Source organism: Accipiter gentilis, chromosome 20, assembly GCF_929443795.1.
Source record: "Accipiter gentilis chromosome 20, bAccGen1.1, whole genome shotgun sequence".
Taxonomy (NCBI): Eukaryota; Metazoa; Chordata; class Aves; order Accipitriformes; family Accipitridae; genus Astur; species Astur gentilis.
The window spans coordinates 3,939,609-3,957,495 of NC_064899.1; the positions used below are offsets into that span (position 1 = coordinate 3,939,609).

Here is a 17,887-nt window from a genome sequence, read left to right on the forward strand (position 1 = left end):
TGGGTTTTGGGCGTGTTCGGGGCCGGGAGCCTTGTGGGTGACCCGCGCTCTCGGCTCTAACCCTCCCCCCGGGATCGTCGTGGGTTTAAAACAACAGCCCCTTGGTGTTCTCACATCAGGTGTGCGTTTGGGGGGGGGGGGGGGTGCTGCTTGGTTTGGGGGATTTTTGGTTTGGGGTTCGGGTTTGTTTTGTTTTGGGGGGTTGTTTTGCTTTGGTTTTTGGACATGCACCCCTGCTGATCTGCTTGCCAGGTGCTTGTAGCTCTCAGTATTATCCATCTCTTGAGCCACCTTCAAGCTCAAGCGGTCTTTTCGACTGATGATACCATGTCCTACCAGCTTGCTTTTCTCCCTTGTGTTTTAGGATACCTTCCCGCTTTGATGGTTACCGGTCCAGCTCACATTTTGCACTGCCTTTCGTATTAACCAACTGCTTTGCTTTTTGGAGGAGCTGTACAAATTGTATTCAGCTTATACTTTCGTTTTCTGCAGTGGAGAAAGAACCAGATTTCTGTGGTATTTAGTAAGTGAGTTTTAAGCTAGTGTGGTGTGAACAATACGTCCAGGTACAGTTATTCCCAACTCCGGCCTTTGGCCCTCCTCAGTTTCTGCAAGTGATGAAACAAAAAGGTAAAGTGTGTGAAACGGGAAGAAATGACCCATTTTGGTTTTAAGGCTCAGAAAACGTTTTTGTAGCCACTGAAGTTTGCTCCCTTAAGAATTTTATTATTTCTTCACTGCTGGACAAATAATTTAATTAGAAATTGAAGGGGGCACCATACAGTAAGAGGAAGAGCTACAATTTTGCGTATCTGTACAAAATACTACCAGGTGAAGGGTGCTACAATTGATTTTCGGGGGCAAAAGCAGCATGAAAATGCTGGTCAGGATATTAAATGCAAGTGTTTTTATGGATAATTGTCTGCATTTGGGTTTGAAATTCTGAAAAAAATTAATTAATTTTTGTAGTTCTTAGATTTTTTGCCATTGGGATATAACTTTTTTTTCATTTTGTTTAACTTCTTGGACCAGGTTGCCTGAGTAGATGGTGTGGACTTCCTGTTCAGCATCGGGACTTTCTGTCCACCTTGTTTCTTAGATATAGCTTCCAGGTTAAATCCTGACATCCTACCTACCAAGGATATAACAACAAACATTAAAGGGTTTTTTTGTAACGTCTGCAGTTTTTCTTGAGCTTAATGTCTGAAAATGATTGTCCTTGCATGATTACCCAGGCAAGTGAGTTTGAGATTTCAGAAATACCTCTGCGTTGTACCTCCTGACCCCGTGCAGCTGAACCGTGGGAGTCACGGTGCCAAACTGTACTAGGGGAGACGAGCATGGGTATAATTTAGTTGTTTTGAAAACACAAGGGAATGACAGGTACTCAGGAGTCAAAAGGTTGTATAATGATGCTGCTTCCATTACACTTGCATAACTAAATTGTGGGTGTGATTAGAATTGCATAAAGCATACGTTAAGGAGCTTCTTAATTTTCTCTTGTTTTAGTCTGTGAAATTACTTTTTAAAAAATTACCATTGGGCCACATTAGTCCTATTCTAATGACATTTTTATTGAGGCATTCTGACTTCTAAAGGAGTTATAGTACTCTTTAAAGTCAAATGCTCATCTGAGTTGTTGTCTGACATCTAACCCTAAATTGCTTCAGGATCAGTTTTGTGCTTTGAGTGAATTTGGGAAGGCACGGCGGACACAGGGCATCCTTTCTGCTCTCCTGGGTTGATACAGCTGGCATGGTGCTGGGGAACTTTGCCCATGTGCTCTGTTGCTGGGATTCCCAGCATGGCAAACACCGGTTCCTCTGTGCATGGTTGCAGCTCCAGAGATCAGACAATGTCGTGCCTTGCAGAAGGACAGAGAAATAGCTCTTTATTAACTAAAACGTGAGCGTTTCATGATGGAAAACTCTCAGGACTCGTTACTTCACAGCAAAGTAAAAGTGGTCAATGACAGTTTTGAGAGCTGAGTTTGTATCTAGGGATCTTGTAACAGTTCTGAGGTGCTGAAGAGAGTTTAGTTTATATATTACAAAATTTGTTTTGATGGAAAGTTTGGGGGTTTTTTCCTGTGAACAGTGTAACTCATGGTTGGGCTACCTGTTGCCTGATCATATAAAATCACGTCGAAGTTTTGCCCCAGCATAAGCGAGGAAAAAAAGGAGATAAGGGTGTTACTGCCCACTTCTTGAGAAGGCTTCAGTGAAGGTGAACATGTTGTAAAATACTCCATAACTGCTGCAGGCTACTACATGAATTTTCTGAGAAATTTTTAAGTCAGCGGCTTTTAGTTTCTTTTCAGCCTTATCCTGTTTTTGTAGCTTCTTCCCATTTTCTCATAGCTGAGGAGTGATACTGTATATTTTTGGCATCCTCAGGATCCAGACCCTAGTGCTTGGGATTTCTCTATAGCCTGTGTGGAGGTGCTGGAAGCTCCTGACAGAGAGAGGAGCTGTGTCTTTAGCTCCTGTCCCCATGTCACCGGTGGGGACAGATGCCACTGACACCATGTACCCGTGCAGAGGGATGTAGCTAGCAAGGCAACTTGTGCCGCCCAAACATTTCTTTCAACAACCATTTATTTCTCTGAGGAGAAGGCTGTGGACTGAGCAGAAGAGTTGTGTTGGTCTTATTTGAACCACAATGCTTTAAGGTGGAGGGCTAAATATACAGGATGATGCGGTATACGCTCAGACTCTAGTCCTGTCGCTAGCTCTGCATGTGGTCTTGGGCAAGAGCCTGCCTCAGATTCCTTGTCCGTAATACGTTGCCAAGATTTTCCAGATTTTTTGAGTGCTTAGCATTAATGTTTCCAGGGTGGGGTGGTCACATTGGGTGAATGGTCAAGTCTGCCCCAGAATCTCTGCAGCAATGAAGCATCGTGGCAAGGTGCTTGGCGCTGCTGGCAGGTCAGCTGCCACCGGGGAAATGCTGGCAAGTTTTTCATTGCCGAGTTTGTGCAAAATCAGTCTTTCTGCAAACTTAAATACTTGTTTCAGGCCTGTCTGGGTGACGAAGAGATGTCCCACCGGTTTGCCCCCGTTTTGCTCTGAGCACAGCTCTGCACCGCTCGTGTGCCTGACGCCTTTGTCTGGGAGCGACGTGCGGACGTGTTCGCTGTCCTTCAGTTCTGGTCTCATTTTGTGTCTCTTCCTGTGCACGAATTTCAGCTGTGATAAGCTTGCCAAAGGCTGTGGTCTTAAAAAGAGGGGATTTCATATCATTGTAGATCTTTAAAAATGACACTGCTGGGTTCCAAGGTCAGAAGCTGTCCAGTACTCTGTATTTCATTTTCTTAGTTTACAAGTGAAAGTAAGTTGTGCCTCTGCCAAGTGCCAGCCCCTCAAGAAGAGCTCGATATGCAGGGTGACACCATGTTTTACAGGGCTGCATAATTTTTACTTCATGTAGACCTTGCCACGTAACTGTCCAGTTTTTAGGCAGTTCGTGCAAATGCAGAGGTGTCAGGTAACTGTGGTCTCTTGGTCCCTGAGACTGATGTCCGGAGCGCTTCGCTTGAAGCTTCTCTTGACACCCAAATGTCTGTAACAATATCAAACATGCATTAGCCATCGTGATAATGTGGTTTTACAAGCAGAGGATGTTTTACAGAACATTCTGGGCTCTTGAATCATATTTTTGTGAAATGTTTGTACTAGCTATGACTTTGGTATTACAGTGAGTGATAGTAACTGAAATTTAAGTTATCTTGATGCAGTCAGTTTTACCTTTCAACTTGCCTTTTTCCTTAAGAGTCTAGGCAAGAAGTGCCTGGTAATGCACTGTCAAAAAAAGGCAGAGGACTCCAATGCGCGTGAGCTAATTAAAAAATGCCAGTTTGAAACTGTTGCCCTTTAAAAGGCGAAGGGAGAGCAGGGTTTAAACACCCCGACTGCTTCCATACTAATAGGATTAGCTCTGCAGAATAAAGCTGAAGGTTTGACGTTGAGAGGCAGGGGGAAAGAGATGCCATTTGCATTTAGAGTGATGGCTTTGATATTTTGCTTTCTGTTGCCTTTCCTTTCTGCTTCTAATCTGTCTTGGAAAGAGGAAGAGAGACAGGTGAAACTCGCAAGCAAACAAGTAATACAGCTGGAATAACATCTGCCCATACCTAGTGGGAAAGCACAGGCTTTGTGATCTGATGCGCCACTAGGAGACGTGAATTGTTTGTGATTCTTAATCATAAATTATATGTGATTATTAATCCATATGAAAAATACACAACTCCATGCAGAGTCTGGGATGCTTTCGGAGAGGGCTGTTCTCTGAAGGCAGACATAAAATCCGTGTCGTGAGGGTACGGCAGGCAGACCCTGTCCAGAGATGGGAGTGACGGGCTACGTGGATGCAGCCTGGTCAAAGGGGGCTGGCTGTTAGAGCAGGGTCTTCACCTGACGGCAGAGGTACACACCGCCTGTAAGAATTAACAGCTGCGACTGACACTGCTTAGACAGTAAACAAGCCTAGATGAGTTGGGTTTTTTTGTTTGTCATGGTTTCCTTGATGCTGCTATTTTCCTGGCTAACATAGAATTGTTTAGGTTGGAAGAGACCTTTAAGATCAAGTCCAACCATCAACTCAACACCACCATGCCCACTGAACCACATCCTAAAGTACCATGTATACGTGTTTTTTGAACACCTCCAGGGACGGTGACACCACCACTTCCCTGAGCAGCCTGTTCCAATACCCGACAACCCTTTCAGTAAAGAAATTTTTCCCAATAGCCAAGCTAAACCTCCTGTGGTGCAACTTGAGGCCATTTCCTCTCGTCCTATCACTCACTAGTTACTTGATAAAAGAGACCAGCACCCACCCTGCTACAACCTCCTTTCAGGTAGTTGTAGAGAGCGATAAGGTCTCCCCTCAGCCTCCTTTTCTCCAGATTAAACAACCCCAGTTCCCTCAGCTGCTCCTCATAAGACTTGTGCTCCAGGCCCCTCACCAGCTTTGTTGCCCTTCTCTGGACACGCTCCAGCACCTCAATGTCTGTCCCTTGGGATAACTCTTTATCGACAGATAGAACTTAAAATTCCTTAGGCTGTCTTGCGGTGCATGCCTACGAAGTTGACTGGCATGTTTTGCTGCTTTCTCCTCTGGGCTGCAGCGCTTCAGCAGAGGACGCTTCAAGGTGTCAAACTGCTCTTTTGGAATGAGCCCACTCGTGTCAGCAAGGGGCCGGGGAGTCCCCTGGGGCCATCCGAGGGGTGTTTTGTCCTGTGAGCGCTGCCGGTGGAGTCCGACAAACAGCTTGTTCTCCTCTGTGCCGCTCGCATTGAGATCTTTCCTGTGCAGGTTTCCATTGACATTCCCTCTTCCTCGATCGATGCAGGTGCCTTTCACCCCTCCGCCTGTGCACTTGGGGGGCTCCTCCGCTTTGCCACTTGCGTCCCAACTCCGGTGCCGACACGGTGGCCACCGCTGCAGGTTGTGCTGGAGTTGCAGAGCCCACCGGTTCCTTCCCTGTGCTGCCGGGGGGGTCAGGCGTTTGTCCACGGGCAAGGGGCGGCCACCGCTGCGGCCTGCCGGACCTCTGCCTGGAGAGAGCTGGAGGGATGCTGCCTGTGGTACCAACCAGCCTCGTTAAAACCTAATGACTGCCTGTCCTTGGAGGGCTGGGCTGTAGGTACAAGTCTTCCACTGTCTAGCAAAGACGATTTAAGAAAAAGAGGAGGAAAAGAATTCTTACTGCTAAGTAAGACTTCAACTGTTTTTTCCCATAACCAAAGCTTCAGTTATCTAGAAACATCAACACAAAACCCCAAGGTTTTTACACCACTCAGCCTGTGGGCTAAATTTGAGTGTAAGAAGATGTTCAGGAGGAAAATATTGCCTTTACTCTGTCAGTTTGGATTCAGCACAGAAAAAAAAAATAATTATAAAAGGCATTTTGAAAGTTGTGTTTGTAAATAGATAAACCAGAAACAAACTAGAGTGGCATTAGGGATGACTCAACATGCAACTCAGCAGCAGACATAATAAGAATCCTTAGGGTGGGCTTCCTTCAAAGAATAGATTTAGTGCATTTATGTAAGCTCCATTTGAAGTGTACAGGCATTAAATAGCAGTTCTGCATGAGGGCAGGATTTTTTTTCCACATTAAAAAAAATAAAAATCATCACAGTAGCAGAAATTTCAGAGGCTCCTTCTTTAAAAGGAGGTTATTTTATTTTTTCTTTTCTTTACTCAGGAATACAAGCTTTAAAGAGATACTTGGTTTTTATGGCATGAAATGCTTTTCAGGTATTGCTTTGGACTGTAAATTCTCTGAAGGCTTCCTTCATGTTTTTTCTTACATAAATGGAAGAGTAGCTGAGCCTTATTCATCTGAAGGTCCTGGATGAAGCACGCTGTGCCTTAAAAAGGAAGCTGAATTATACAGGAGATCAAGAACTGAACTTTCCTTTTGTTCATGTAGGCATTTGGAGAGAAGGTAATGGTATGTGCAGGCTAGGGCATGCGTTAATATCTTGATTATATAGACAAAATCGGTTTTGTAAAGGTAACTCTAGTAGGGTGTATTTTGGATAATCACACCGTAGGTAAGAATGCATTATGCTTGTTGCTACAGAGTAGGAATAAGTAAGTGTCACAACTGGATAGATACCTTAGCAGCAGCAGTTCAGGTCCTGTCGACGGTCAGGGAGTCCAGAGAAGGCTGCCAGCCTTTCTACTCTTATTTTTCCTGAAAGATCTTTGCAGAAGGAGGACAAGGGCTGAGAGAACACTTGGGACTCCTGTGCAGGACAGCTGTGTAAATAAAGCCTTTCTTGCAAGTGATGGGCCTCAGTGACACCAAAACTATTCCGTCTTCTAGGTAATTGCATGATTCTAGTTACGATTTGGGGCTGGGATTCTGTTTTGTTATTTTTTGGAGTAGAAGTTGAGATCTGATCAGCAGACATGGTTGTACTTTTGGTAGGTCACTGATGATTACCATCTTTGCCTGTAAATGATTCTCTTCCTCTTCTTATTAGCAAGTAAAGATCCTCATCTCTAGTTGTTATGTTAGAACAGGTGAAGAAGGTTTGCCTAACAAGTTGACATTGTTTTGCTCTCTAAAGGAAGCGTTTTGTAATGAAATAGTTGTTGAATTAAGCAGTGCATCCTACACATACCTTCGTATGTGTTTGATCTGTTTTCAGTAGTTTTTCATTGTTTTGGTGTGCCACTGATAATAAACTGGGAGATCAAAGACTTTGTAGTCGCTTGGCACTACTTAGAGAGGCAAGTTTCTCTTTTCTCAGCTGTTACAGTGTATAATCTGTTGTAGGTATTGAATTTGTATAATTAATAGCTTTTTGTCTGTGTCTCCTGCTTGGTTCAGTCAGTTGAGGTGCACATTTGTGCATCTGTGCATCACACTGATGCCTGCCCTATAAGTTTGTTGGTATTCCCTTAAAAGAGGGACTTGGCTTATTTGATAACATAGCTCGGTACTGATACTACATAGCCTGGAAAAAAAGTGGCATGTGAGAGTGAAGAGAGCTCTGCAGGCACACACTGAATGCACCAGACTTGGACCTCCACGGCAAGCCTTGCATCTCTCAGTTGAGGGGTCTCTCTTCCTAGCTCTGGATCCAAGAGCGGAGGGAGAAGGGGTATGGGTGGGCAGCAGAAGGGTTGGAACAGAGGGATCCCAAATTCTGTCTCTCTCTTTGAAGGAGGGGATACCTGCTTTTTGGGAATTAGGAACATAGTGTTGTGTAATGGGAGTATGAAACTTGGCCAGTCTATGGTAACAAGTACTATGCCCTGCTTTCAGTACCAAAAAGACTGTGAAGAGGAATGTCCTGAAAAGCAGTCACACGGTCAGCTTTTAATTTTCGGAAGACACTCTGTTATCTTCCTGATGGCCTTGTTACATGGAGGGAGGAAGAAAGTAAAAGGGTGAATGTGCCATCAGACACCCTGGAATATTGGATCGTGCTTCAGCACTGCGTACAGTGCTGCTGCCTGCTAGTTCTCAAGCTGATCTCTTACGTTTTGCTTTGCATCAGTTAGGCATTTTTAAGGTGGCAGCCTCCAAAAAAGATGCGAAGGAGTCAAATGTGGAGCTAATCCTTTAGAGACTCTTCTTGAGTTACTTGTGAAAGAAGCAGATATTGCAAATGTCTCTTACTCATCTTTTTTCTGGCCTTTTTTCTTGTTTTGTTTTGGTTTTTTTCTTCTGCGTGTCTCTCCTGCTGACTTTATCGGTAGGTAGAAGCTTATGGTTTGCACTAGCAGGAAGTTGATGTGGCATGAAAAGAAAAAACGGTGTACTACTTGCCTCATAAGGTAAGCACTGCTATCAGCTCCTACTTCAGCGCAGTTCAACCTCTGTTCATCCAGATTTCTGCTAGGAGCTGTGTTAGAAGTCCCAGGGCTCCATTCCCCTGCGTGGGAGAAGAGTCAGGCCTCCCTGTCCTCGTGGTGATGGTCATGGTCAGCCTTCAAAAAGATGTGAGCCCCACAGCTGGTCGCAGCACTGACTGGTTGTCACTGTCTCCTGAGGAACAGGATAATGGTGTCTGTATCCCAGGGAATGGATTGGGTTTAAAAAGCTGTGGGTTTATGTTACTCCTCCCACCAGTGTGTTATCGATTTAATTCCTCTTCGGTTTCTGAAGAATTTTGGAGGGGGCGGGGAGGGGGTGGAAAGATCTATTTTAAACTGTCCTCTTCTTTAATTCACATCTTGTTTGTGATGTATTTTTACCAGCAGCACTTTGCAATCCAGCTGCCACTTCTAAGTGTCATTTTCTCCAGTAAAAAAATGTAATTATGTTTCAAAGTGTGACCATAAGCAATGAAAGTAGTAACTGAATCACGAAGTGCTGTTTGAACAGCAGCTTTCCTGTGACAGGAGGGAAAGTTCATCAAGTCCAGGGTATGCTGTAATACAAGTGTAGCAAAAATACTGAAAATCACTTGTTTACAGGTTTTCCCATCTCCCATTAGGCTTTTTATTAGGGAAATACCTCCTTATAAATCCCCCATATTAAATAAAAATGGATGAACAATATTTGGCTATCTTATGTTCTCTGACATCGATTTCAGGTTTTGATTGAAATCAGTAAGACGCTGCTTCCCAGCACTCCCTGAAGAACACTTGCTCATGCACCTGTTAACCATAGGCCTTGAACGGGGGTTTGTTGGACTCCAGTAGGTTTTTTTCGGGATTAATACCATCAAAATCTTTTTCAAAAGATTCTTGATTCAACTTAAGAGCTGATGCAGACCTCTTACCTTTTTGCCTGTAAAAGGGGTAAAGGAAGAAATTTTGCATTCACGTGTATTTCTGGTACTTCATAAAGCAAAGTATGTCATTTTAACAGATGGACCAGCTCTCACTTTTTATAGTCCCAGTTTGTTCAAAATCAAAAGAGGGACCACACAGTCATTTTAAGTGATGAAGTGAAAGTCTGCTGCATCTCCCTTTTGATACTGTATGTTTAAATTGCTGTTAACAAATTTCATTTGAATCATCATTGGTTTTTGTACAACAGTGTGACAATGCAAATCCAAAATACTCACTGATCCATGGGCTGGACAACATCTGTAAGCCTTCAGGTTCCATTCTAGTTAGCAGAAGGTTCAGTTATTTACAGTCTACTGGTTTTTTTTTAATGCTGATGCCTTTATCCTAAAGAAGAGAGAGAAAAAATTGATGTGACTTGATACTGCCAGGACTCTCATCTGTTACTAATTCTCAGTTGTTGTTCTCCGGGTAGCAATTTGGGTGCTTGTTGAGAACGTGCCTGTTGGTGTTCATCAGCAGTAAGCGTGTGTGTGTGCTGTAAGTGGGGCTGTCTCGGTGTTTCCATGAGCTATGCCATTTTCAAACCTTACAGCTGATGTTTTGCTGTCTGTTACTTGGCTATCAGTAATAAATGTTTCCTGCAGCTCCAGATTTTTGGTCTTTTTGGTTGCGCGTGAATGCATGCCTTGCTTTTTCCTACTCGGCGTGCGCAGGCGTAACCCCCAGTCATGCCAGGTACGCAGACATTAGTGCAGCCTGTGAGCAGAAGCTGACAGAAGACCTGTCCGTCGTCTTGTATGTTCACAGCATATGGGTTTTGTGTGAACAGGAACTAGCACCCCAAAAGCTTCTCTGATTACCTTTTTAGAGTTTATTACCACCTTTTCATTTGCAGCTCTTAATCTGCCTTTTGTTCGTGGGAGAGACGAGGTCTGGGTCTTGCCTTTGGACAACTTGCATGTGACATCCTGTAATAAAACTTCTTCAAACAACAGAATATTGAAAAAGGCCAAATATGAGCAGCGCTCTGTATATATGCAACAGTGCTTGTAAAAATGTATGCGTAGCTGTTTATCTCGTTGCCAGGGTTGGGATGCATACTTAACTCTTCGACTGGCCACAGTGCATGGGCTTAACTTCCTTGGAAAACTTAAGCCTCTCTTAAATTTCCTGTTAAAGCCAGGAGGGGCAAAAGTTTAGCTGACATAAAACTATGCTGAATGAGTAATTCCCTTTGTGGACTCTCTGGAGAAGGATCTTTTTGGCCTTCTCTGGGAGTGCATTTATAAAAAGTTGAGTTCTCTTAAAGTTTTGTACTAAATCAATAAATAAGTTAATAATAGAGCAGCTGTTGATCATAAACTCTGGGAATTTCCTATACTCAAATTTAATCCAGAGGATAAATTTCTCACTTAGGGAGCAGATACTGCCTTTGTCAGCTATTCTGTCTCTAGGCCCTCTCTCAATGCTAGGTTTTATCAAGAGACACCCAAAACCTTCCCTAACCCTGTCTGTAATACCAAGAGGGCGACAGAAACTTGTCCTGGTTTATGTCTGTGAAGAACAGTGAGAGCGCACTCCCTTTGTGATGATCTCCTGAGCTTTCTACCAAATGCCTGGGGAGGAGTTTTCTCCGGAGTTTTAAATTGACTATAAACTTACCCAAATTGAGGCAGGAACATTCCTTTAATTCCCCGGGCAGTTGTATGATGCTTAGTCAGCTAATATTGCCTTATATGGCCCGTTTGTAGACTACAACTCCCAGGAACCCCTTGATCCTTAAAACCTTGACTTAGTGACTAAGTAGTGATGGTGTGGGTCTTAGGCTCAGCACATCCTGAAGAAAAAAAATAAAATAAAATAAAATTACTTCTTTTGTTACTGAACAGCTGCTTTGCTATCAGTCTTCCTGTGACTCTATTGTAACTATATACCTACCCTTCCTGTGTGGAGGAAAGCCTAGAAATGTGCACCACATGCACTCAAAACACTAGAAACTTGAAAAACTTAAGTATATATAAAGGATGTGTATATATGAAGTATATAAAAATATACTCACCTTCTACATTTCATGTTTTGTGTTTCCTTTGGAGTGGTTATTGTACTTTGGTGATTTCTCTTTTTGTAAGAAAACTAATAGAAACAAGTATTGCAAAACAGTGACAAGATTTTTTCCTCTCTTTTTTATCCCCATTTTAGGAAGGCATGAGGTGCAGTCCTGGACAACAGCCACCAAGCAATCCTTGTGTCTCCTGTGGCAAAAAGTGAAAGTGCAGCTAATGCTAAGCATGTCTTTCCTCATTGCTGTTTTTTGGTATTGCAGAAGGCTATACAGCTTTTTAGCACAGCTACTGAAACGGTAGGTTTTTATGATGTAGACTTTAATCTGCCACGCCGTTGCTTATTTCAGTAAATCCTGACCTTTGACAACTCCTCTTTGATGCCTGTTTTATCATTTGAATTTCAGGTGGAGCAACTACCTTCAAAGAAAACTCACAAGTAAACTTTTTGTTATCATTCTGTATTCCTTAATCCCCACCACCACTTCAGATGTAGAACAGCAGAAAGTAATGAATCTGTGAATTAATCTCACTTTAGGGAACCTCAGTGTGCTGACAGAAGTTGATCTACTTGGTTACAGTGCGAGAGAATGGAAAGGAGAAACAAAGCAGGCCAAACACATGAGGGAGGTAAGAGTTAAATTTTAATCTCTACCTGAGGACAGGGGAGAAGAAGTACCTGGGAAGGGAATAGCGTTCCTGGTGCTGCAGCTACGGGACCCTGCTGATGGCTAAAGGGAAACCAAAGGGACAGCACGAACATCGATCTAAATAAAGACTAGTGTAGAGCAGGTCAAAATGTAGGTAAAGTTTTAGTCTTGCATCTTCTCCGAATTCCCCCCTGTAGCACCAATGACATGCAGCAGGCTGTTGGCACCTGTATCTTGGTGGCCATTAATGGAGGCGGTGTGGCCAGGGGCATGGCAGGACCAGCAGTGCCCTCCAAAGGGTCCTGACCAGTGCTTGAAGTTGGAGCAGCACTACGGTATCCTAATTGGTGGCAGGGTCGGGCTTCCAGGAGGCTTACTGTCACAGCCAATGCAAAGAATGCGTAGGGGAGACTTGTGCAGCTGAGAAGCGGTGTTGGGATGGGCTGAGGAAGCAACCGAGATGAAAGAGGACCAGGAATTGAGACCATCTCCCTGGCCACTTCAGGAAGCAAACTGTAAGACTGATGCAGCATCCTGTGGAACTGTAGACTCCTCTTTCTAATTCTCTGCCAGTTTATTGCTCTGAATTGTCTCAGCAAGGGCTCAGATGAGAGCCAGAGGTCATGCAGAGGAAATACAGGGAGTGTGTAGCTGGAAGAAGGGCCATCCACTTTGGCAGAGAGCTGCCAGACCTGCTCAGCCTCAGGTCACCGTTGCACAATGGATTCAGGTCAGTTTGTAAGGAGATGTTTTTGCCAAAAGGAGTTTTCTCCAGATGCCTGTTCCTGCCCTTTCGCTGCTCCCTCCCACATGTCATCACAAGCTGTGAAGTGGTCTAAAGTTAAAGAAGTCTTCGCTGACCTGCTCTGATTTGGTTGACCATGTGAATGTTTATGCTAGCAACAGTGCAGAGACTGGAGCAAGTCGCTGGGTTTGGAGAGAGTGCAGAATCACTCTTGAGGGGCAGTGCCAGTTTAAGGTGTTTACAAAACCCATGGTATTGGAACATTTTTGTGTATATAAAAGTTAAAAATAGACTCTCTCATTCCCCTAGCTCCCTCTAACGAGTAGTTTGGAATTGGACTGCAATCAACGTGGGTTTTGTCCAAGATTTAAAATTTTTATTGCTAAATTGGTTTTGGTCTTTTTCTAGGCGTATGAAGAATTGTTTTGGAGCTGTCATATCAAATACGTGAGACAAGTCAGGAGGGACAACTATTGTGTACTAAGAGCGGTGCTTTTTCAGATATTCAGCCAAGGCATTCCTTTTCCATCATGGATGAAGGAGAGAGATATATTGAAGGTAAAATTCATTTCCTAAATGAATGTTAATTCAGGTAACCTTGCACTGCCAGAGGAAGCTTTGTTCAATTTGAAAACTGACGTGTCTGCTACAGAAGTAGACGAGAATCATTATCAGAATTTAAAGTTTTTCAAACTCTTTGAACTACACTTTATTGGGAAAAGTCTCCCTGTTCTAAACATACCAATGTGATCATGAGTCTAAATGATAAAAAAAAAAAAGTGGATGGGTAAATGTTACTGCTGCCCTGCTAGATGTCACTCCCTTAACACAAAAGGATATTTCAATCCTCCTCATCCACGTCCATGCAAAGTCCAGTGGCTCACTTGGGAGCTGCTGAGCGTGTTGCTGGAGCAGCAGGAATCCTTCCCTGGGCTCCAGGAGCTCCAGCAAGAGACAGTGGCAAGGAGGTGGGGAGCTATGGTTGTAAGGTGTCTGTAATCCTAAATACCTCACTGAATTCGGACTTATCCAGCTTTTTCAGAGTGTGGGTTACATATTTTGCTGAGAGCATATTTTCTTCTTTTTTGGCTGGCCCTGTTTTAAAAGTTTCTTAAGGACTTGGCCAACGAGTGGAGCCTCCTTGTTAATATTTGAGTTGTTCTGAGGCCCATTTTTTTTTTTGTTGTTCTTTGAACTGTACAACCGGAGGATAGAATCACGTCATAAATTAAAATGTGTGTAGACAAGTTTATATAACTTTATATTCTACTTCTTGTTATGGATATGATTAGCTGCTTTTTTTTTTTTCTCCCCTCCTCCCAGCTCCCTGAAAAGCTTTTGTATTCTCAAGGTTGCAACTGGATTCAGCAATACAGTTTTGGGCCAGAAAGATACACAGGTCCCAATGCCTTTGGTAAATTGCGCAAATGTATGGAAACATTAAAGACAAACGTGAGTATTTAGGAAATGGTTGGGACGAATAAAAGCACTGAGAAATGGGTTGAGACAGAGCTAGGGAACTGTTCCTGGTTCCATATTTCTACGGCAGTCAGCCTCCCTTCCAGGTTCAGAGAGCTGAGCTGCTGGGAAGGCCATCACCTCTCCTGCAAGGAAATCCAGCTTTTGGGGATCCACTAGGCTAAGTACTGGGGGTCCCCCTGCAAGTTAGGGAGGCCACCCTGCCCACAGCTGTTACTGTGTGGCTAGTTGCCCTTGCCATCAAGTGGCTCCTGCAGTATCTCATCATTTCAATGAAAAATAACAACATGCTGTATGAGATCCTCCTGGATTCCCTCCCCAAATGGGAGGGAACAAATGAACAGTGCATTTTCTCCTCAAACCATTGTTTTTCCTTTGCTCTCACCTGCATGAAATTTTTTAATTATCCAGTTTTACTGTAATTTCTCTCTATAAGCTGAAGCACTTGATTACAAGGACCTGTCAGCCTCACTGCCCCCTCTGCTCAGCATAGCCAGATTGCCTGCATTCTCAACCAGGAGTATAGCTCTTATTTACATATTTAAAACCTGAGGAGTTTTAGTAGCCTCAAAGCGTTCTGAAACAGAGATAAAAAAATGGGCCTAAGACCTTGCACCTTCCTTGGGCTCCTCTGGGGTTTCTGCAGTTGTGTGAGCTCTGGGTTGTACCCGTTTGCTTTGCCCCAGGCTGTCCCAAGCTCACCAGCACCCTCTCCTCCCCATCTTCCTCCTGCCTTTGTATGCTTTCCTGGGTCACAGCCGTCAAGTGGATATTGGTATTTGCTGGACTCCAGGGTTTGGGCCAGTTAGGTTGAAATGCGTCTCTGAAGGCATCTGTTATCCAGTATATCAGACCTTAAACTGTCATTTTTAATTCTACAATACACCATGGTTCTGGGTTGTCTTACCACAGCTACAGCAGCTTATTTTACTGGTACACATTTAAGCTTGTTCCTTTTATGTGGCCCTGTCTATATGAGCCACAACTCTGTAGTTATAATGCTATTATCAGTGATAGTAGTTGTTACTTAAAGAAGTTCAACAAACCACAGACTTATTTAGCTCTAGAAACAAAGCATTAGTAATAAAAAGAGGGAATAAAATAGAGATCCGGTCCTTGTCCCTTGCCTGCGCCCTTGCTGTGCCACAGTGACAACTGCCTGCCTTCCTGAGACCTGCCTGCTGGTTCTTGTGTGCCGTTACCATGTTGTTCTGGTCGCTTTTTGCACTTGCCAATGTTGGGTTGTTTGGCTTTTATTTTTAACCTGTTGTGGTTCTTTTAAATTGACATTAGTCCCTCAGCATGAAGCCTTTAAACTGAATGTTTGTACAGAAAAAAGTTTCAAGTCAGCATGGTGAACAAATCCATACAATTAATAAATTGTTGCAGAGCAGCTGTATGATGCATTATGCTGTTATTGGGCATGAGGTCTAGCTCCCAACTTCATTTTGTTTTTATAGAGATGCTCTTTGGCCAGTGAGATGGATTTTTGCCTATTTTCACTAACAGAGTTCTCTGCTGCCTTTCCCAGCTCCATAGCCGGAGTGAGAAATTCCTACCCTATTCGTGTCCTATGCATGTCTTTGTCTTGTCCCTTCTCGTGCAGCCAACCTACTTTGACCTCATCAAGCAGAACACACTAAAGACCTACAAATGTGTACAGTTCATAATACCATTCTGGTTTGTCCAGTTTGGATAGGTTCCTTTTTAATTGGCATGCTTCTGAATTGCGCTCAGCATCTACAAGCTAGGACAACTTTAATGTAAAGGGTACTATAGAGGAAAATCACTGAATTTTGGAAGCTCTAAGTTAAAAACAGGTCAGGAGTCATCACTTAATCTAACCTTTGCTTACGGTTTAGTGTGTATGTCTGATGCACCCACCCAGATTTCCTGTAACTTTCTGAGGTCCTTTTGGTGGTTACGCTCCTTTCAGACTCTTTACTGACAGCGATATCTGGATTGTCTACAGTGGTGGTGGGTGGCTTTTGTACAGGGGAATTACATTTGCTTTTCTCATAGACCATCAGTAGCATCCAGATGCTTGGAACTGTATGTAGCAAATAGGTTCAGCTGGATAAATGAGAACTGAAATGTGTAAGGCTTCAGATTTCACTGCGGATCCAAAAGAGCCACCTGCTTATTTGCACCACCGTTTGGCCACAGTAATGGTATAGTACAGACTGGCAATTGTTCCTGTTTTGAAATCTTTTGTATTAAATAGAATTCTTAACAATTTGATTAACATCCTTCTGTGTGCTTTCCAGTGGGCTGAAATAAGTGCTACTAAAGATCATGAAGAAAGAGGAAACATGTGTAATGCACTCTTTTCTGATGAGAGCAAGGAGCACAAACTATATGAGGCAATAAAATTCATCATGCTCTATGAAGTTGTTGAAGCCTATGAGCAGATAAAGAACAGGGAAGAACCCATACACAACCTTTTTAGCCTTCTCCTTGCTCGTGATTCTTCGTCTGACCCTTTGAGTTTCATGATGAATCATCTGAACTCCATAGGTGACTCTATTTGCCTAGACCAGGTAACGATATAAATGAAAAATCACAAAACGTATCCCATCTCTGACGTGATTAGGTGAATGTATCATACATCATCCGTGATAGCTGGCCCATGTTTTTTCTTTGGGATGTGGGGAAGTGGACTGAGGATAGTCATTTGTCTTCCAGGAAAACTGTAGTAGAGTAAAATGAGGTGGACAGTTTTCTTGCTGGGCCAGAAATAAATGTGCAAGCTATCAGTAAGACATAGTTTAGAACAATGATACCTTTGATATGTAAAATAATATTAGATTATGCAGATTTGACCTGTTGTTTTGCTTTTCCTCTCTGTTCCACCATGCCAAACCCTCTATCATCACTATTTTTTTCCCCTCTCTTTGGTTCCCATTAGATCTAATGCCTGTCAAGAGTAGGTAATGAGAACTCTTACTAACTGTTTGCCTTTATATGTTCAGATGGTTATTTTTTCAGTTTTATATTTAGTGGGGAGTTAAGTACGGACAGCTAAGCTCCACACTGCCACTCTGCAAACAGTTTCACTTTCCAATGGGTGACATTTTTTTTTATAATCAATTTCACTTATCAAGTCAACTGTTATATGTTGCAATCACCTTAGGAGCAGTTTGATTATAACTAGACAAATTCTGCTCTGTCTGGCTAAGCCCAAGGATAAGAGTTTTTTTCCAAAGCATTTTTCCAGATTAAGCAATCCTTTGCAAGAAATGTCAATGAAGATGCCAGTTCTCAAGTTTCATATACATGAAGTACAAGGAAATTTTTTACTTTTACTATTACATTTCCCTCATGTAGCAAGTGGTCACAAGGTGGCAGGCTTCCCATTTTTCAAGGTGTATCAATCTTTTAAAAATAGCTAGTCCCTTCTTGCTCCTCACTGAAGCTGTGTGAGCTGGCTTTGGGAGCAGGTTCTGCATTGTGACGGGTAGAAGAGGGATGTTTCCACAGTGCCGGACGTTGACCAGAATATCCTCTACACGCAAAAGAGCAGTGGAAGGAGTGTTGGAACATTGACAACACCCTCAAACTTTTAATTTTCTTACTCCGGTTACAAAATGGCCCCTTTTATTCCTTGTCTACTGTTTTGAAGCTAGGTGACTTGCCTTGGATGGCTAGATGACTTGGATTACCTTCAGTTTAGTTTTCCAAGTCTAGAA

General features: G+C 43.1%; 1 protein-coding gene across 12 annotated transcripts in view; it reads left to right on the plus strand.

Annotated features, from left to right (window-relative positions):
- Positions 1-17,887, plus strand: part of OTULINL (OTU deubiquitinase with linear linkage specificity like) — a 34,134-nt gene that overhangs the window by 4,743 nt on the left and 11,504 nt on the right. For 5 of the 12 annotated variants that reach the window (XR_007508937.1, XR_007508936.1, XR_007508938.1 and 2 more), the window contains exons 2-6: positions 11,464-11,623; positions 11,732-11,763; positions 11,863-11,954; positions 13,128-13,277; positions 14,043-14,171. Coding sequence is in view for 7 of the 12 variants with exons in the window: in XM_049823903.1 (XP_049679860.1) it covers positions 11,464-11,623; positions 11,732-11,763; positions 11,863-11,954; positions 13,128-13,277; positions 14,043-14,171 (563 nt within the window). In the remaining 5 variants the exon portion in view is untranslated. Of the gene's footprint in view, positions 1-38; positions 120-152; positions 631-7,632; positions 8,449-11,463; positions 11,624-11,731; positions 11,764-11,862; positions 11,955-13,127; positions 13,278-14,042; positions 14,172-16,465; positions 16,739-17,887 lie in introns of those variants that run through there. The other 7 variants (XR_007508934.1, XM_049823898.1, XM_049823904.1 and 4 more) reach the window with 5 other exon arrangements.